This window comes from Natator depressus, chromosome 24 (genome assembly GCF_965152275.1).
Source record: "Natator depressus isolate rNatDep1 chromosome 24, rNatDep2.hap1, whole genome shotgun sequence".
Taxonomy (NCBI): domain Eukaryota; kingdom Metazoa; phylum Chordata; order Testudines; family Cheloniidae; genus Natator; species Natator depressus.
In genome coordinates, this window is record NC_134257.1 from 19,541,401 (window position 1) to 19,560,146 (window position 18,746).

At 64.5% G+C, this 18,746-nt stretch overlaps 1 protein-coding gene across 1 annotated transcript; it reads left to right on the forward strand.

Annotated features, from left to right (window-relative positions):
- Window positions 1–10,208: 10,208 nt before the first annotated feature.
- PLAUR (plasminogen activator, urokinase receptor) lies at window positions 10,209–13,289 on the forward strand. The gene is made up of 7 exons (XM_074939088.1): window positions 10,209–10,339; window positions 11,084–11,194; window positions 11,497–11,643; window positions 11,744–11,893; window positions 12,170–12,307; window positions 12,521–12,667; window positions 13,030–13,289. Exons 1-7 carry the CDS (start codon window positions 10,291–10,293, stop codon window positions 13,287–13,289), a joined length of 1,002 nt encoding a protein of 333 aa, XP_074795189.1. The 5' UTR covers window positions 10,209–10,290.
- The last annotated feature ends 5,457 nt before the right edge of the window (window positions 13,290–18,746 follow it).

The window sequence follows — 18,746 nt, forward strand, 5'->3', positions numbered from 1 at the left end:
TGGGGTATCCTGGCGGAGGGGGAGAGGGGCTACCCTGGAGTGGGGGGGTGCCGTGAAGGGGCCGAGGCAGGTTCTCACCAGTGCCCCCGCCCCCCGCAGCCTTCCTGCGCTTCCAGGCCGTGTCCAAGGGCTGCGCTCGCCGCTCGCGGCCGGACGAGGCGCTGGAGCTGAGCTCGCACCTGCTGGCGCTGGCCTACCGCGCCCGGCACTGCCAGGGGGACCGCTGCAACGCCGCCAGCCTGGGTGAGCCCCCCTTGTGCCCCCCCGGGCCCTGCACCCCCTGCCCCGCGGGCCCCCCTGCCCCCCCCGCGCCCGGCACTGCCAGGGGGACCGCTGCAACGCCGCCAGCCTGGGTGAGCCCCCCTTGTGCCCCCCCGGGCCCTGCACCCCCTGCCCCGCGGGCCCCCCTGCCCCCCCCCGCGCCCGGCACTGCCAGGGGGACCGCTGCAACGCCGCCAGCCTGGGTGAGCCCCCCTTGTGCCCCCCCGGGCCCTGCACCCCCTGCCCCGCGGGCCCCCCTGCCCCCCCCCGCGCCCGGCACTGCCAGGGGGACCGCTGCAACGCCGCCAGCCTGGGTGAGCCCCCCTTGTGCCCCCCCGGGCCCTGCACCCCCAGTGCCCCCCAGCACCCTGACCCGCGGGACCCCCTGTACCCCCCATGCCTAGCACTGCCGGGGGGGTGGCTGCAATGCCCCAAGCCTCGGTGAGCCCCCTTGCACCCCACCCCATGCACCCCCAGCCTCCCACCGGACCCTGCCCCCCAGTGCCCGGCACCGTCTGGGGGACGACTGCAATGCCCCAAGTGTCAGTGAGCGACCCCGCCCCCCCCGGAGCCCCCCGCACTCCCCAGTGCCCTGCCTGCCCCCTGCGGTTCCACCCCCAAGCTCCTGCACCCCCACCCATCCCCCCACACCCCTGATCCCCCCCCCCACACCACCCGTGCTCCCCTTGCATCCAACCCTTCTCCCCTGTCCCTACCCCTGCAGCCCCACCACCTGCCCCCCAGCACCTGGCACTGCCAGGGTCAGCTGCAATGCCCGAAGCTTTGCCGGTGAGCCCCCAGTGCTCCCACCCTGCCCCCTAAATGTCCCGTGTGCCCCACCCTGCACCCCCCTCACCCTTCCTGCTTGCAGCTCTACAGCCCCAGCACCTGCTACCCTGCACCCCCGTGTCCCCCAACCTGCGACCCCACCCTCTGCAGCCATAGTACCCCTCCCGCCTGCAGCCCTGCACCCCTCGCCCCCCTGATCCGCCCAGGGTCCCCAGCTGCCCTACTTTCAGTCCACCTGCAATGCGCCTCCCCAGTGCCCCCCACCATTCCCCCAGTCCCCTGCCCCCACCCCGCCTGCAGCCCTGCCCCCGAGTGCCCCCACCCGCATCCCCAGTGCCCCACCCCACCCTGCCCCCACCCAGCACATCCCCCTGCCAGTCCTACTGCCCCTCCGAATCCCCAGTGCCCCTCACCTCCCACCCTGACCCCATAGGTGAGAGTTGCCCCTGCCCCCACTGACCCCTCCCGTCTCTCCCTACAGCCCCAGAGCCGGCCACCCCCAACCAACTGAGCTGCCATGCCTGCACCTCCCAGGGCGCCTGGTGCCCCTCCTCCGCCCGCACCCAGCTGGGGTGCACCGGGGCACAGGACCAGTGCCTGGACCTGGACATCACCGGCACCCTGGGTAAGGAGGGCAAAGGGGGGGCGGGAGGGAGGGACGGCTGGCTGGGGGGAAGAGAGATGGGGAATGATGGGGAGGGGAGAACAGGAGGCGGTGGGGGTGTAGCTGGGGGAGGGGAGGGGAGAACAGAACTGGAGGTGCTGGGGGGGAAGCAGGGGGAGAGGGGAGAAGCGGAGGCCCTGCGCGGGGGGGGGGGAGGAAGGCAGGGGGGGAGGGGGAGCTGGGGGAGGGGAGAAGCTGAGGCCCTGGGGGTGGCGGGGAGGAAGGCAGTGGGGGGAGGGGGAGTTGCAGGAGGGGAGAAGCAGAGGCCCTGGGGGGGAGGGGGAGGGGGAGCTGGGGGAGGGGAGAAGCGGAGGCCCTGGCAGGGGCGGGGGAGGAAGGTAGAGGGGGAGGGGAGAACCAGAGTGCTGGGGGTGGGGGTTGAACATCCCTGATGCCCCCCCCCCCCCCCCGCTGCCCAGGTGAGTTCACTAACATGAAGCTGAAGGGCTGCGCCAGCCTCCCACGCTGCCAGGACGGGCTCGGCTTCTACGCAGGCACCCGCGCCATCCATGCCCGCTGCTGCGACACGCCCCTCTGCAACCACGTGGACACAGGTACCCGCCGGGGGAGATGGGCCCAGGGGGCTGAGCTCGGGGCGGGGAGGAGGCGGGATACCGGGGTAGATGGGCCCAGGGGGCTGAGTCCGGGGCGGGGAGGAGGCGGGATACCGGGGTAGATGGGCCCAGGGGGCTAAGCCCGGGGCGGGGAGGAGGCGGGATACCGGGGTAGACGGGCCCAGGGGGCTGAGCCCGGGGCGGGGAGGAGGCGGGATACCGGGGTAGACGGGCCCAGGGGGCTGAGCCCGGGGCGGGGAGGAGGCGGGATACCGGGGTAGATGGGCCCAGGGGGCTGAGCCCGGGGCGGGGAGGAGGCGGGATACCGGGGTAGACGGGCCCAGGGGGCTGATCGGGGGGGGGGCGAGGGGTTGGGGGTTTCAGGCCCAGAAGCTCATGAATTCCCTCCCTCCCCCCCGCCCCAGATTTCCTCGTAGAGGGCGAGCCGCACAACGGGCTGCAGTGCTACAGCTGTGTGGACGAGGACGGTGTCGGCTGCACCAGCAACTCGAGCTCCACGGTGCCCTGCATGGGGCACTACACCATGTGTCTGGAGGGGATCGGCCGCAGCCGCACCGGTGAGCAGGACACGGGGCCTGTCCCCGCTTGGGGGGGCCGGCTCCCATCTGGCCCCGGGGCTGGGACTGGCTGGCTCAGGGGGGCCGGGACTGGGCCTGACTCCTCCAGGGGGCGCCGGCTCCCATCCGGCCCTGGGGCCGGGACTGGGACACGGGGTCTGTCCCCTCCAGGGGGCGCCAGCTCTCATCTGGCCCCGGGGCAGGGACTGGCTGGCTCAGGGGGGCCGGGACTGGGACACGGGGCCTGACTCCTCCAGGGGGGGCCGGCTCCCATCCGGCCCTGGGGCGGTGACTGGCTGGCTCAGGGGGGCGGGGACTGGGACACGGGGCCTGTCCCCTCCGGGGGGGGCCGGCTCCCATCCGGCCCCGGGGCCGGAACTGGGACACGGGGCCTGACTCCTCCAGGGGGCGCCGGCTCTCATCCGGCCCCGGGGCAGGGACTGGCTGGCTCAGGGGGGCCGGGACTGAGACACGGGGCCTGTCCCCTCCGGGGGGGGGCCGGCTCCCGTCCGGCCCTGGGGCGGGGGACTGGCTCGCTCTGGGGAATCCTGACCCTTTGCCCTCCTGCCTGCAGGTGGCGCCGATTCAGGCCTGGTGACCTTTAAGGGCTGCGCCACCCCGGCCATGTGCCAGAGCTCGCTGCTGGCCCTGGTGCAGGAGCTGGACGAGGCCGAGGTCTACTGCTGCACCGGGAGCCTCTGCAACACCCGCATCATGGACGGGCGGGTGGCCGAGGGGCGGCCCAGCCACCCCACCCCCGCCGGCCCCGTGACGCGCCTCCCCCCCGCCCCCACCCCCGAGCCAGACTGCATCCTGGAGGAAGACGAGGAGGAGGAGGACGTGGTCCCCGTTGCCGGGGGCCACCCTCCATTGGCAGGGAGCCACGGCGACAAGGAGGCGGAGACCACCAAGAGTTCCGAAGGGCGGGGCTTGGAGGAGGGAGGGGCCTTTGCCGCCGGGGACCACGCCGTGGTGCCGACAGGCGGACCGGGTGTCACCCCGCCCCCCGGCCACGTGGCGACAGGCGGCCACGGGACCGCATCTGCCGAAGGCCGCGACAACACCGGCTCCAGGGACAACGCCTTCAGCGCGGGAGGGGTCTTTTCCGAGAGCAACTCCCCGCGGCCGACGGGCGTCCCTCCCCCCGATCCCGTGGCTACAGGCGGCCCCGCTGCCGTCGTCCTGGAGGGGAGCAGCCGCTTGGAGCCTGGCACCACCGAGACACCGGAGAACACCCGGGAGATTCCAGTGGGCGCCGGCCTGGCCCACGCAGAGGAGGAGGAAGAGGAGTGCAAGGAAGAAACCAATTACTCTGCCCGGGACCACATTACCGGTGAGGCCTTTGCCTCCGCCAGCGAGTCCCTGCGGCTGGACCACAGTGACGGCTCTACCGAGTCATCATCCCACATCAGAGCCACCACAAGTCTCGGTGCCAGGGTCTTTGTTGCCGAAAGAGATGGCCACAGCTCTGCCGATTCACCGTCCGGTGCCGGCAGCGCCACGGTGAGCCCCAGCGACAGGGTCGTTGCCGAAGGAGCTGGCCACGGCGCCACCAGTTCACCATCTCTCTTTGCCGCAGGCAGCTCCGGCACCGAAAGTCGCACCGGGTCGGCCAGAGAGAGCTTCGTGGCCGAGGGCAGCGCCACCTTGGCCCCTGACCGCTCAGCCGCGGCCTCTGGTGAGGCCCGCAGCACCGACGGCCCGACTCCCGGCTCCCCCGGCAACCGGATCGACGCCGTAGCCCACATCCCCTATCTCGCCACCAGGCAGAATGAGAGCTTCTTCTCTGAGGACAAGGAGGGAGGTTCCAGCCAGCCCAGCGCCACTGCGGCCAGCCCCACCAGCACCGCCCTGGCCCACGGAGGAGCCAGCGCCGGGTCCCACCGGGGGAAGAACAAGACCCTCTGCACCAAGCGCCCGGGAGTGGCTCTGGTCGACCACGGCCTGTCCTCCCATGACATGCCGGCGCAGGCCGGGCACGCCGCCCCTCCCAGCGCCCCGGCGACTGTCAGCAAGCCGGAGGGCTCGTTGGAGCGCACCGCGGGCAACAGGGACAGGCCAACCATCTCCTTCCCCATCACCGTGGAAACGCCCAACAACTCCCCGCGTGGTCCCCTGGGCAACGCCAGCGCCCCGGGGCTGGACCCGGTGGAGGGGCTTGTGAAGAACACCAGTGGCTGGCTGTACACCAACACCCCGGGGAAGCCGCGCCCGCCCTACCCCAGCGGAGCCTCTGGCCTCGGCAGCAACCTTGGCCTCGTCACCCTCACGCTCCTGCTCGCGGTACTGCTGCACTGAGCCCTGCGGGGAACCCAGGAGTCCGGGCTCCCAGCCCCCCTGCTCTAACCCACTAGACCCTGCCACTCCCTGCCCAGAACCAGGGAGAGAACCCTGGCGTCCTGGCGTCAGTTCCACCCATGTGCCACCATGGCATCCGGAGCCTGCAGCCGAGCGGAGGGAGAGCCCTGGCCCGTACCGGAGCCGGTCGCCTGAGTCCTTTTGCGCTTGCCTGAGGGTGCATCTGTGAAAGTGACAGTACTGCCCCCTGCTGGCTGGAATCGAAACTGCTCCCCTGTGTGTCATAGACCCCATATTGCTAGTGGCAGAGGGAGATTTCCCTCCTAGAACAGGGGGCTGGGAGCACCGTAGTGGCTGCTGCTCCGAGGGGCCCTACCCACTCTATAGGTAGATATGTACAGATTGTCTCCAGCTGTAGACAGCCCTGTGATAGCTCCATTAACCCTTGAGATGCTGGAGGGATTTTTTTTTTTTTTTGCCTGTTAAAGGTCTGGATTGGAAGAGGGGGTGCTACACAACACAACACAGCACTGCCAGACCGCACATCCATAGGGCCACACGGGCAGACAACATACAAACGTCCACACCCATACACAAACACACACAATCCAAACACACGCACCTGGCAGACACACAAACACAAGTACACACAAGGCAGGCAGCGTGTCCAGACACACACACACACACGCGAGTTTATTTTGCTTTCTGTGAAGTCTCCTAGGGCTTAAATATTTATTCAAGAGGAACTTTGCCCTGTCAGACAACAGCCCCTGGGGATGGAGGGAGGGGGTCTCTCCTGTTTGCCCCCTTCCCCTTAGTGCCCCATGTTGCAGGGGAAAGGGGGTGGCGTGGTCTCACCCCTCAGCTGGTTGGCTGCCGATGGGGCCAGTTACTGCCCTGGGGGGGGTGGATTACCCACCACCCCCTCTCCCCCAGCATCGCCCCAACCAGTTCAATGATCCCCCCTCCGAGTTGATGCTTAATTTATTGCTGTGTCCTTTGGTGCGGGGACGGGACCGGAGCCCGGCGCGGTCCGGCTCGGCTCCCCTCTGCTTTGCCCCCGCGGCGCCCCCTGCCTGCAGGGCGCCCAATAAAGACCTTTCCTTCTTACGCGTCCGCTGCCTTCGACTGACAGAGCCGGGGATGGGGCGAGGGAGGGTCCATCCCCACCACCCCCCTGCTCGGAGACATTCCCCCCATCCCCTCTTTCCTCCACCCTGCGGTCCCCCTTGTGCCCCCCCCCAGCTCCACTGATCCTGCTAGCGAGGGGTCCCCGGCCCTGGGCCGAGCCCCCTGCGCTTTCGGACTCTGCCCCTAGTAGGGGCCGTGGCAGCTCAGCGGCTAGATTAATGGCCCTGGCTGAGTTTCAGGGGTTGGGTGGTTTGGGATTCCCATGAGACCCTGGACGGACACACACACACCCCCACACCCAGGCTGGCTGATTGCCTCAGCCCTCTCCTCGCCTTCTTTGGCAAGAGCCGGCCCCGCAAGCGAGGGATGACTGAAGGGTTCCTGGAAAGGCAGAAGTGGGGGCTGATGAGCAAACCCAGGAGTCCTGGCCCCCAGCCAACCCCCGCTTTGACCCACTAGACCCCACTCCCCTCCCAGAGCTGGGGAGAGAACCCAGGAGTCCTGCCCCCCCCCAGCCCCCACACCCTCACTGGATCCCTATAGCTGGGCACATGGAGCCGGGATGTGAGTCGTCGGGGCTGGGCCGGGGCCAGGAGGGTTCCTGGGAGAGGCCGGGAGAAACCACCCCCACCCCAGCCTGCCATGGGGCACGGCCCTGGCTCGTCACCTGTGCCCCTCCGGGCACCCCGCCAGGTGGGGCCTGACCCTGCTGGCTGGGGGGAGCTGGGGGCATGCTATGGGGGGCTGCTCAGGGGATGGCAGAGGGCCATAGCAACTGAGACTGTGGGGGGCAGCAGGCACAGAGCCTGTGGGGAGAGGGCTCCTGGGGGGCTGCCAGGCAGCATGGGGGGCAGGGGGCTGGCACTGCTAGGCAGAGACTCAGTGGGGCAGGGATATTAGGGGGCACAGGAGGGAAGATGCTGGGGGACAGTGGAAGGAGCCCCAGTGGGAGCCAAAAAAGGACCCTGCCCCCTGTCCCTGGGACATCACCTGGATGGGGGGTGCTGGGTTCCCAGGGTGGGGCAGCACGTGTGCAATGCCACGGTGGGGGGTAAGCGGGGGGGGGGGGCAGATGGCACGTCAGGAATTCCCGGTGACTCAGTCTGACCTGGGTTTCGGGGAGGGGAGGGGCCTCTTGTAGGTGAGACGTCAGCCCTTTGGGAGGAGAACCCAAGAGTCCTGACTCCCAGCCCCACCCCCACTCTAACCATTAGACCCCCCCTCCCCTCCCAGAGCTGGGATTGACCCCAGAAGTCCTGGCTCCCAGCCCCCCTGCTCTAACCACTAGACCCCACTCCCCTCCCCTCCCCTGGCCAGGGATAGAACCCAGGCATCCTGGTTCCCAGCCCGCCCCTGCTCTAGCCACTAGACCCCACTTCCCTCCCAGAATAGATGTGTTGTGAGGTCACTGGCTGACCCATCGCTTACCTCAACCCATGCTGGGTGCTTCCTTCTCCTTTCCTATTAGACCCACGTCACGGTGAGGCACACGGGCCTGGTGCCCTAGGGTGTGGAATGGGGCAGGACAGTTGGGGACAGTTCTCCCCTCCCCTTTGCTTCCCAAATCTGGTCCTGGCTCCGCGGGGGCCTGTGTGGCAACTGGGGGGCTGATGGGACTCACTTGTGGGCAGGGCCCCAGACTGGGCTGCAGGACACCTGGGTCCTTGTCCCAGCTCTGCCACAAACTCCCCCTGTGACCGGGAGCAAAGGACAGTATGCCCCTGCCTCAGTTTCCCCAGCTGTACAATGTGGTGTCTGTTTAGGCTGGGAGCTCCTGGGTGTGGGGCTTGCTTTCACCATGTGTCCCAGCAGCACCTGGAAGGATGGGACCGCAATTTCAGTGGGGGGGAGGGGGGTCTGTGCAGCACCTGGAACAATGGAGGGCCCCAATCTCTGTCAGGGGTCTGTGCAGCGCCCAGCACAACAGGGTCCGATCTCGGGTGGGGATCTGTGCTGGGGTTTATCCATCCCAGCCACATCCCTCCCAGCTTTCTCTGCACCAACCCTCCCACCAACCTGTCTAGCCCGTGGGTGGCACCGAAGCGTTGACCCCCATTGAACTCAAAGGCCCAAGCAACATGGTGGAGAAAAGCCCTCGGGGTTAAAGACTCATCAGCCCTCAGCTCTGGTGGGTGGGAGGCCGGGGAGCAGCTCCCCCCACATGTTCCCCCAGCCAGAGGACTGGTCCCCAGTGACCCAGGACCATGGGGCAGGGCAATGGGGCAGACAGGCCAGAGGCTAAGGTCCCGTCCTTGGCTGGTCATTAAACCCCCAGCCACATTGGGCAAGTGACAAGCAACCAACCACCCCGGACAGGGTCCCGGTGGGGAGGCGGAGGGGTGGGAAGCAGGGCTGTGTCTGGGGGGCAGGGGGCAAGTGGAGTTGGGGTGGGAAGCTGTGGGGGGATGGGAAGGGGTGCTGGGGGTTGGGCTGTGGGGGAGGGGAAGTGGGGGTGGGGGCTTGGAAGTTGTGGGGGGATGGGAAGGGGTGAAATCGGGGCGGGGGGGGCAGGACCGGGGCTAGTTTTGTCCAGCTCAGGACCGGGAAGTGGTTTGTGGATTTTTTGTCTAATTCCTGTTCCCGGGTTCTGCTGAACATGAACTGATTTTTTGCTTGATAAAACAAGCTGGTTGGGGGGGCACGGGGGCATTTGTGTGTGCGACAACCAGGATGTGTGTGTGTGTGTGTCAGCTGGGGTGTGTGTATGTGTGTGTGTGAGAGAGAGAGCTGGGGTGTGTGTGTGTGTGTGCAAACCACTGTGTGTGTGCGCACACGCAAGAACCGGGGGGTGTGTGTGTGATCTTGAACAATCTCTCGCTCCACCCCAGCGGGCGGGGGGGCATCTGGGCCTGGCGCTGAATTTCTTCCATCCATGTTCTGCTCAAATCAGCTCCATTTCGCAAGCTAGCCGGGGATTTCTGTAAACGGGGGCATGTGTCACACACACGCCACAACCACACTGACACACATCGACACACACACATTCCAAGGCCAGAAGGTATCTTGTGACCTTCCAGCCTGACCTGGTACAACAGGCCAGAGAAAGTCCCCACTTCCCTCGCAGAGCTGGGGAGAGAACCCAGGCGTCCTGGCTCCCCGGCTTCCCCCCCCACCACCACTAGACCCCACTTCCCTCGCAGAGCTGGGGAGAGAACCCAGGCGTCCTGGCACCCAGTCCCCTCATTCTAACCACTCCTATTCTGGTGCTGTAACAGGGCATCACCCCAGGATTCTGCACCCCATAAAAGTCCGTGGGGTGCCCCAGCTGGGCCAGAGCCATGTTCTGGGGGGGGGGCACCCTCCTTCCACTGCGCCCTGGCCCCAGGGGCGGGAACAGGGCTGGAAAGCCCCGGCCCTTTGGCTCCTCACGGGCCCTCAGAAAGCCCCAGTAGAAGAGCTGTTATCCTCCACTGGCATTGGCCACAAGGGGGCGACATGACGCAGGGTCACCGCCCCACACAGGACCATCCACCCCCTCCCCCAAACCCTGTGGCAGCCCCCACAGGGTAATCCCCAGCTGCCCCTCCCCAGGCAGACCCCCCGAGCTGTCCCCCCCCCGACCCATATCCTGCTGATGCTCTAACCACCCCACCTCCCTCTGGGAGCCCCCCAAGGGAACAACCCAACCAGACCCCCCGCCCCAGGGGAACCCCCCCCCAGGACCCCCTGCTGTTTCTCCCCCAGATACCGCCTACCCATCTCCCCTAAGAGCCCCCACGAGGTAACCCCCCAGCCCCTCCCAGTGGGGATCCCCAGCACCCCCGATGTTTATCCCCCAGATTACCCCCCCCCCCCGGCTCTAGCCCACCTCCCCGAAGAGCCCCCGCCCCACTCCTGAGCTCCCCGGCCCAGCCCCGCAGCCGGGGAGGGGGGGGAGGAAGGGGTGTGTCCCAGGCGCGGACGGGGGGGGGGGGGGGAGGTTCTTAAGGCGGCCCCGGCGCGGGACGGCAGCACACATCAGCCAGAGGCAGGACGGAGCGACCGCGCCGGGGTCGCAGGTTCGAGCCCTGAAGCCATGGAGTCTGTGTGGGGCTGCATCCTGCTGGGGGCGCTGCTGAGCCAAGGTACTGGAGCCCGGACGCCTGGGTTCTCTCCCCGGCTCTGGGAGGGACGTGGGGTCTAGTGGTTAGAGCGGGGTGGGGGGGGGGGTTGCTCGGACGCCAGGGTTCTCTCCCCGGCTCCGAGGTGCAGCTGTGGCTGCAGGATTTGCCCCCCCGCCCCCAGCAGTGGGGCGGCAGGGCAGGATGCGAGCCGGTGGCCAGGTGGGCGCGGACGCGGGGAGCCGCGGTCGTTTTGTCCCGGCTCTTAGCCCTGAGTCAGATCCTGAAGGGGGAGGGAGAAGAGAACCCAGTGGGGGAGGGGCAGGACACTTCCCTGGCCAGGTGGGGGCTCGGCAGGGGGCCTGAGCCCCGCCCTAGGGGAGGGCTGTGAGCTGGGGGGGGTCCCCTCACCCGTGGAAGGGCCGGGAGTCCTCTGGGGGAGCAGATCCTCACCAGAGTTCAGGGCCCCCTCTCAGGGGGAGGAAGAGGTGAACTCAATCCGCTCATTTCCCCTTAGCTCTGATTCACCATCAGCTGGGGACTGGATGTGGTTAGAGCGGGGGGGGGGGGGCCTGGGGGCCAGGACTCCTGGGTTCTCTCCGTGGCTCTGGGAGGGGAGTGTGGTCCAGTGGCTAGATCTGGGGGGCTGGGAGCCCGGACTCCTGGGTTCTCTCCCTGGCTCTGGGAGGGGAGTGCGATCTAGTGGTTAGATCTGGGGGGCTGGGACTTCTGGGTTCTGTTCCGATTCCTCCACGTCTCTCCGCCCAGCGGCTGCCCTGCGATGTTATTCTTGTGATGGGGACCGGAGCTGCCAGGAGATGGAGGACTGTGGGGAGCAGCAGGGACGGTGTCGCACAACTGCCCTCACCATGATCTCCCGTGAGTGCCCCCCAGTGACCAGCTAACCCCCAGCTAGCCCAGCCCTGGGCTCCCCTGACCCAGCCCTGCCGGTGCCCCTCACTCCTGATCCACAGCCCCCTGCTAGCCCAGCCCTGCCCCCTCCCCCAGTTCTACCAGTGCCCCTCACTCCCGATCCACAGCCCCCGGCTAGCCCAGCCCCGGGCTCCCCCAAAACTCTGCCGGTGCCCCTCACTCCCGACCCGCAGCCCCCGGCTAGCCCACCCCGGGCTCCCCCGAGCCAGCCCTGCCAGCGGCTCTGACTCTCTCCTCCGCCCCCCCAGGCTCCGGGGTCTCCGATCGGATCCAGAAGGGCTGCGACGTGCAGGGGAAACCCAACAATTCCATCTCCTTCTTCTCCCACGGGCAGATCGTGACGCTGGCGGAGGAGCACTGCGCTACCGACCTCTGCAACCAGGGGGTGCCAAACGGTCAGTCCACGGAGCCGGCGGGGTCCTCCCCTCCAGTCTGCTCGCCCTCCCCCGGGGGGCCCCGTTGTCCCCTGCTCACCCCGCCTCTCTCCCCCCACAGTCCTGAGCTCCTTCCCCTCCAACGCCAGCCTGGATTGCCTCTCCTGCTCCTCCTCCGACCACTCCTGCTCCAGCCCCTCCTTGATGCGGATCCGGTGCCTGGACCCCCGGGAGCAGTGCGTGGACATCACGGCCATCTCCATGCCCGAAGGTGAGCAGGGACCCGTCCCGAGACCCCCTCCCCGCCCCACATAGGGGCCCAGGCCCCAGCACCTGATGGGCCTCTGCCTCTTTGCTGGAGCCCCCCTGAGCCAGCTAGCCCCCCAGCCTGGGGCCAGATGGGGGCCAGCGCCCCCTAGAGGGGACAGGCCCCACGTCCCATTCCCGGCCCCCCTGAGCCAGCCAGTCCCCAGCCTGGGGCCGGATGGGAGCCGGCGCCCCCTGGAGGGGACAGGCCCCACGTCACCCCTGCTCTCTCTGTCCCCAGAGTTTCCCCAGGACGAGCGGCGCATCAAAGGCTGCGGGCAGGTCTCTCGGTGCCAGGAGCCCCTGGGCTTCCACAACCAGGACAGCTTCTACCTGCTGCAATGCTGCAACTCCAGCCTGTGCAATAACGACGCCCACGGTAAACAGGGGGCTGCGGGGCGGGAGTGAGGGGCCCCGGCAGAGCTGGGGGGAGCCCAGGCCTGGGCTGGCAGGGGGCTGCGGGTCGGCAGTGAGGGGCACCGGCAGAGCTGCGGGGAGCCTAGGGCTGGGCTGGCAGGGGGCTGCAGGTCGGGAGTGAGGGGCACCAGCTGGTTTTCGGGCTGCCCAGTGATCCATTCTGACCCGGGTTCAGATTACCAGGAATCCCCCCTGCCCCTGAACGGAGTCACCTGCTTTGCCTGCGAAGGGAACTCCAGCCATGGCTGCACCCCAGAAAACATCACCCAGTTACAGTGCCAGGGGCCCATGACCCACTGCATGGAGGCTGTGGGGAGCCATGGTGAGTAGCTGCAGAGCCGGCTGGGGGCGCTGTGCTGCGGGGGGTGGGGCAGGGGCCATGGTTCTGTGGGGGGAGAGGAGTGCAGGGGAGGGGCCACCAGCCTGGGGGGAGGATGGGGGACTCAGCGGGGGGCAGGGGCTGGGGGCTTGTCAGGGGGCACCATGCAGTGGGGGGTGCAGGGCTGGGGACTCGGCAGTGGGCACCAGGCTGGGAGAGGGGCTCAGCCGGGGACGCCAGGCCATGGGAGGGCTGAGGGGCTCAGCAGGGGCACAGGGCAGGGGGCATCTCGCTCCAGGGGGTCTGGGTGGGGGCTTGGGGGCCGGCTCTGGGCTCCGTCTCACTCTCCTGCCCTCCCTCCCCAGTGCTGAGGGGGCCAGGCGCCATGCTGAAGGGCTGCGCCACCCCGGCCTGGTGCGACGCCCCCTACACCTCCATCTACAAGCGCCTGGCCGGGGTGCAGGCCCGCTGCTGCCAGGGCAACTTCTGCAACAGCCGGATCCAGGCGGGCACCCTCCCCCCGGCCAGGAGGAGCCGGGCCGGCCGCGGGCTCGGGGCCCAGCCAACCCTGCTCTACGGCGCTGCCCTCCTGGCCCTGCTCGTCCTGCTGCCCGGCAGCTCCTGATGCCCCGCGGGGAGACCGAGAGCGGGGCGGCTGGGAGCCAGGACTCCTGGGTCCTCTCCCCAGCTCGGGGAGGGGAGGGGGGGGTCTTGTGGTTCGAGCAGGGGGGGCTGGCAGTCCAATGAATCTGTTCTCCCCACGCACACGCTGTGTGAGCCACCCCTGTTCCCCAGGGATACCTCCATGGATTTGAAGGTCTATAATTTATTTTCCCATTAGGCTAAGGCCTGTCCAACTCAGTCCGTCCGCTGGGGTCCCTCCCCAGCCCCTCACCCCTCTGCTGACAGGCTGTGACCCTGTTTTATTATTATGATGATGGTTATTTTATTCTAATTTATGGTGGTTTTGTTATTTCATTAATAAACTTTATTTTATTGTAATTCCTGCCCTGCCCAGCAGGGGGAGCTGCCTGCAGTTCCTGGGTGGGGCCGGGTCTGTGTCGGGAGAGGCGGGTAGGGAAAGGGAGGTTGGCTCTAGGAGCAGAGTGGGGGAGGCCCCATGGGGTGATTTGGGGGGCGCCTGGATTCCCCTGGGCTACGGGGAAGCGAGAACATGGGGGCGTGTGTGTTTGTGTGACACCCCACCACCACCTCACAATCACACCTGCACAGTCCCCCCCTACACACACCATGGGACCCATTGTGGCTGCCTTGTTTTGCATGTTTGTGGCACTGGATATTTGAGTGCATTGTGTTGGCAGCTTGTTTGTGTGATTTTTTTTTTGTGTGTGTGTTGTGCATGTATTTTGCTTTTGTATTGTGTGTTTGTGGCTTTGTTGGATTACATTGCATTGTGTGTGCTCAGGTTCTGTTGTGAGTGTGTCTGAGTGTGGCTTTGGGGGGGCGGTTAGAAGTGTTTGTTAGAGGTTGTGAGTGTGGATGGATAGTGCATGGGGCACTGTGTGTTGGAGATTGTGGTGTTTTTCTCTGTTAGTTTGGGTGTAACTGTGGCTGGGCTGGGGGGCGGGGTGCATTTACGAGCTGTGTTTGCTTCTCTGGTTGTTTTTGGTGTATATTTTTGCCGGGGCAGATACGATTGTGTGTGTGATGCTCTTCCCTGGGCATTGGGGTGTGTGGCTTTGTGTGTGGCTGCTGAGGCGTGGGGTGTGTGGTTGTACATTCAGGCATCTGTGTCGTGCTGTAGGTCTGCTGGCCACGCAGGCTGGGAGTGGGGGGAGTTTGGACGGTGTCTGTCCCCCTGCCACCACCCTGCTGGGGGTGAGCCCTGCTCTGTGTCCCAGACCTGCCCCCCAGAGCTGGGGACAGAACCCAGGAGTCCTGGCTCCCAGCCCCCACCTGCTCTAACCACTAGACTCCACTCCCCTTCCAGAGCCAGCCTGGGCCCCATCCCCCTCCTCTGAGTCCCTGTCCCCCGAAACCAACCACCCCCCTGATTTCCCTTCCTTCCCCCCAGCCCTCCTCTAACACCAGGCCCATTTCCTGCTCCCCCCCAAGTCCCTGTGACCCTCACCCCACACTGCCCCCAATCCCCCGACACGCTCATCCTGCCCCGACCTTCCCCCTGACACCCCATCCCATCACTGCCTTGCCTTGACTGCTTCATATAAACAGCCCCCGTGGTGCCCCACCCCATAGGTGGCTGCATCCCTGCATACGTGGGGTCGATCTCCGGGCTGGATGGTGGCTCTTTGTTTGTGTCAGTGTTTGTGAACCTGACAGTTACACACATGGGGCCGGAAAGCAGCCGTACGGGACCCCGGGGCTTTGCCAAGACACAGGGGCTGTTGAAACACCCCCGGGGACGGGGTGGTTCCGGCTCCCTGCTTGCATCAGCCCTCTTTGGGAAAGGTGCCGTTAAGCAACCAGCCTCCGTCAGCCCAGCAATAAACAACAACCCAGGGCGCTGGGGGGAGATGCATGGCTTTATATGGACTGGGGGGCGGGGCAGCTCGGACACAGCCACCTCCACCGAAGGCCTTACGCTCTACAAGGATCGTTCCGCCCATTTGACAGATGGCAAAACTGAGCCCTGCAGCAGGACCGTGACGGGCTCCGAGGCCTGCGGGCAGCCAGCAGCAGAGCTGGGGTGAGCACCCGGGTGTCCTGAGGCCCAGCTCGTCTCGCGAAAACCACCTCCTGTCACAAGCTTTTGGTCTGCCTGCCTCGCGAAACCCACATCCTGTTACATGGCGTCCGATCTCCTCTGACCTGCTGTGACAAAGTGGGACTGTTCTTAATGTTTCCTCTGAATAGTGTGGGGGTGCCTCAGTTTTCCCTAGGCAGTTCTTAAGTATCTAGGGGGTGGGGTAAGGGTGTATGATCATTGCAGAGCCCTAGAGGGCAGGTGTGTGCAGGGGTCTGGACACAGAGAATGGCCGACACCCTGTTTCCTGGCCACTGATGGCCTGGGCCCTTTCCCCCTGCAAGGTGAGAGCTAAAGGGTTGGAGAACAAAGGGATCCGGTGACCTCCTGGCCCGGGAAAGGGACAAAGCCCAGAGGAGCGGGGGCTGGAGGGACTTTCCGTTTGGGGCTGGCTGGTGACCTGGAGTGAAGTGCAGACGTGTTGTCTGGCTCACTGCCCCCAAAATGGACCCAGCTGAGGGGTCCCGTTCTCTGCACCTACAAGCTCTGTGTTAGACCATGTTCCTGTCGTCTAATAAACCTCTGTTTTCCTGGCTGGCTGAGAGTCACGTCTGACTGCGGAGTTGGGGGGCAGGACCCTCTGGCCCCCCCAGGACCCCGCCTGGGAGGACTGGCTGTGGGAAGCGCACGGAGGGGCAGAGGATGCTGAATGCTCTGAGGTCAGACCGAGGAAAGGGGAAGCCGGGTGAGCTGTGTGCCCTGCAGACAGGCTGCTCCCAGAGAGGAGACTTCCCCAGAGTCCTGCCTGGCTTCATGGGGAGCCGTTCCAGAGCATCGCCCGGGGACTCCGTGACACCTGCCCCGACCTGGTCCCTGCAGGAGCCAGAGCAGGGCTGTGCGACGCAGCCCTGTGGGAGTTAAAACTGCCCAGATGGAGAATCTCATCCCCACGGTTCATTCCCCGCCCTGGTTAACACCGACGCTTATTCCCAGGGTGAATTTATCCAGCTTCAGCCCCCAGCTGCTGGCTCATGTCCCCGCTTCCTCTGCTCAACTGACCGGCCCCGAGCAAATCTGCTCCCTGCATAGGGACGGACAGACGGGGAGCCTGGAGTCTGCTCTGGGCTCAGCACAATAGCTGGAGCTCCTGCGGTCGCTCGCTCTGCGGATTTCGAACCCGCAAATCGTCTTCGGGGCTCTGATCTGACCAGTGTTTTCCCTGGGAATTGAAATGGGGGGGGGTGTTTGAATATATGGTGGGGTGAGGGCTGACGAAGGTTGAGACCGTGAGGGCGAAGGGGGGCTGGCACCATCATAAAAACTGAAAAATGTTTCACGACGATTTTATTAAGCCCGGATTCCCCCCTGGCCAGCGCCCACACGTGGGGCCGGATTTTTCGGCTCCGGGCCCGTTGCCCACCCAGGCGCTGGGGTCGTCGAACGCACCCACTGACACACAGAGCAGGGCTCAGCCCCTCCAGGAGGGGGCAGCCCCCCAACCGGATCACGAGCCGAACACCTGATCTCTGTAGCCTGACCCAGAGCTGGGTATTTATAATTGTAACCTGAGGATTAACAGGTTCTTGTCCCAAGATCAGGCCCAGTAAGATTATTGTAAAATTACCGTATAATTTGGGAACCCCGATGTGCCCAGGTGCAACACTCACACATAGGAACTCTCTCTACGTATATAAATATATGATTTATTAATAATTTAGCAAAGTTATACACACACTTAAACGCAACGAGGCAGACAGAGATAACACAGAAAATACATTTGGACGGCCATCCTTACACCCTGGACTGTTCACCATTATCCTCACCGTCACCGTCCTCGTCTTCCCATCAGTCTGGCCCCCCACAAGGTCTACGTCTCTCCAGCCCATCTGCTGCCCCTGGGATGTTACTTTTATAGTCGGTCACGCTGACGCTGCCATGACCGATGCATATTCAACAGCGCTCCTGGTTTGCATTTCCTCCCCGTCAGGGGTCCGTTTGCTACGGGTTAGTCGATGTCTGACGTCAACCCATTAGCATCCACGTCCGTTTGCTGTCATGGCACCGTTGCGGTCGGAGGCTCTGTCCCGAACTTTCCGGATGCTGGTGTCAGCGATGTTCTGTGGGTGGCTGATGTCGGGATTTTGGATAAAATTCCCGCTCTGGCATACCACTTTCAGCTCCCTATAACTCACCTACTACAGACAGGCCCAACAAAGAAAATAACAGAATGCCACTAGCCGTCACCTTCAGCCCCCAACTAAAACCTCTCCAATGCATCATCAGGGATCTACAACCTATCCTGAAGGACGACCATCACTCTCACAGATCTTGGGAGACAGGCCAGTCCTTGCCTACACACAGCCCCGCAATCTGAAGCAAATACTCACCAGCAACCACACACCACACAACAGAACCACTAACCCAGGAACCTATCCTTGCAACAAAGCCCGTTGCCAACTGTGCCACATATCTATTCAGGGGACACCATCACAGGGCCTAATCACATCAGCCACATGATCAGAGGCTCGTTCACCTGCACATCCACCAATGTGATATGTGCCATCGTGTGCCAGCAATGCCCCTCTGCCATGTACATTGGCCAGACCGGACAGTCTCTACGTAAAAGAATCAATGGACACAAATCAGACGTCAAGAATTATAACATTCATAAACCAGTCGAGAACACTTCAATCTCTCTGGTCACTCGATTACAGACCTAAAAGTCGCAGTATCACAACAACAAAACTTCAAAAACAGACGCCAACGAGAAACTGCAGAACTGGAATTAATTTGCAAACTGGACACCATTAAATTAGGCTTGAATAAAGACTGGGAGTGGATGGGTCATTACACAAAGTAAAACTATTTCCCCATGCTTATTTCCCCCCCCCACACACACACACACACCCCTACTGTTACTCACACCTTCTTGTCAGCTGTTGGAAATGGGCCATCCTGATTATCACTACAAAAGGTTTTTTTCTCCTGCTGATAATAGCCCCCCTTAACTGATCACTCTCGTTATAGTGTGTATGGCAACCCCCATTGTTTCATGTTCTCTGTATATATCTATCTATCTTCCTACTGTATTTTCCACTGCGTGCATCCGATGAAGTGGGTTTTAGTCCACGAAAACTTATGCTCAGATGAATTTGTTAGTCTCTAAGGTGCCACAAGGATTCCTCGTTCTTTCTGCTGACGCAGACTAACACGGCTGCCCCTCTGAAACCTATAACTTATGAGTTACTTAAGTCTACCTATGCCAAAGGCTATAGGTCTCAAGCCTCTCACTCCCTACGAAAGGCAAATCGTACGGGGTCAAAGCCGGCAGGTGCCTGGCATTATCACTAAATAGAATAAAGCAGGATAACAAAGCAAGGAATGTGATACGGGCAAGCTGGCCCCCTGGGCCACACC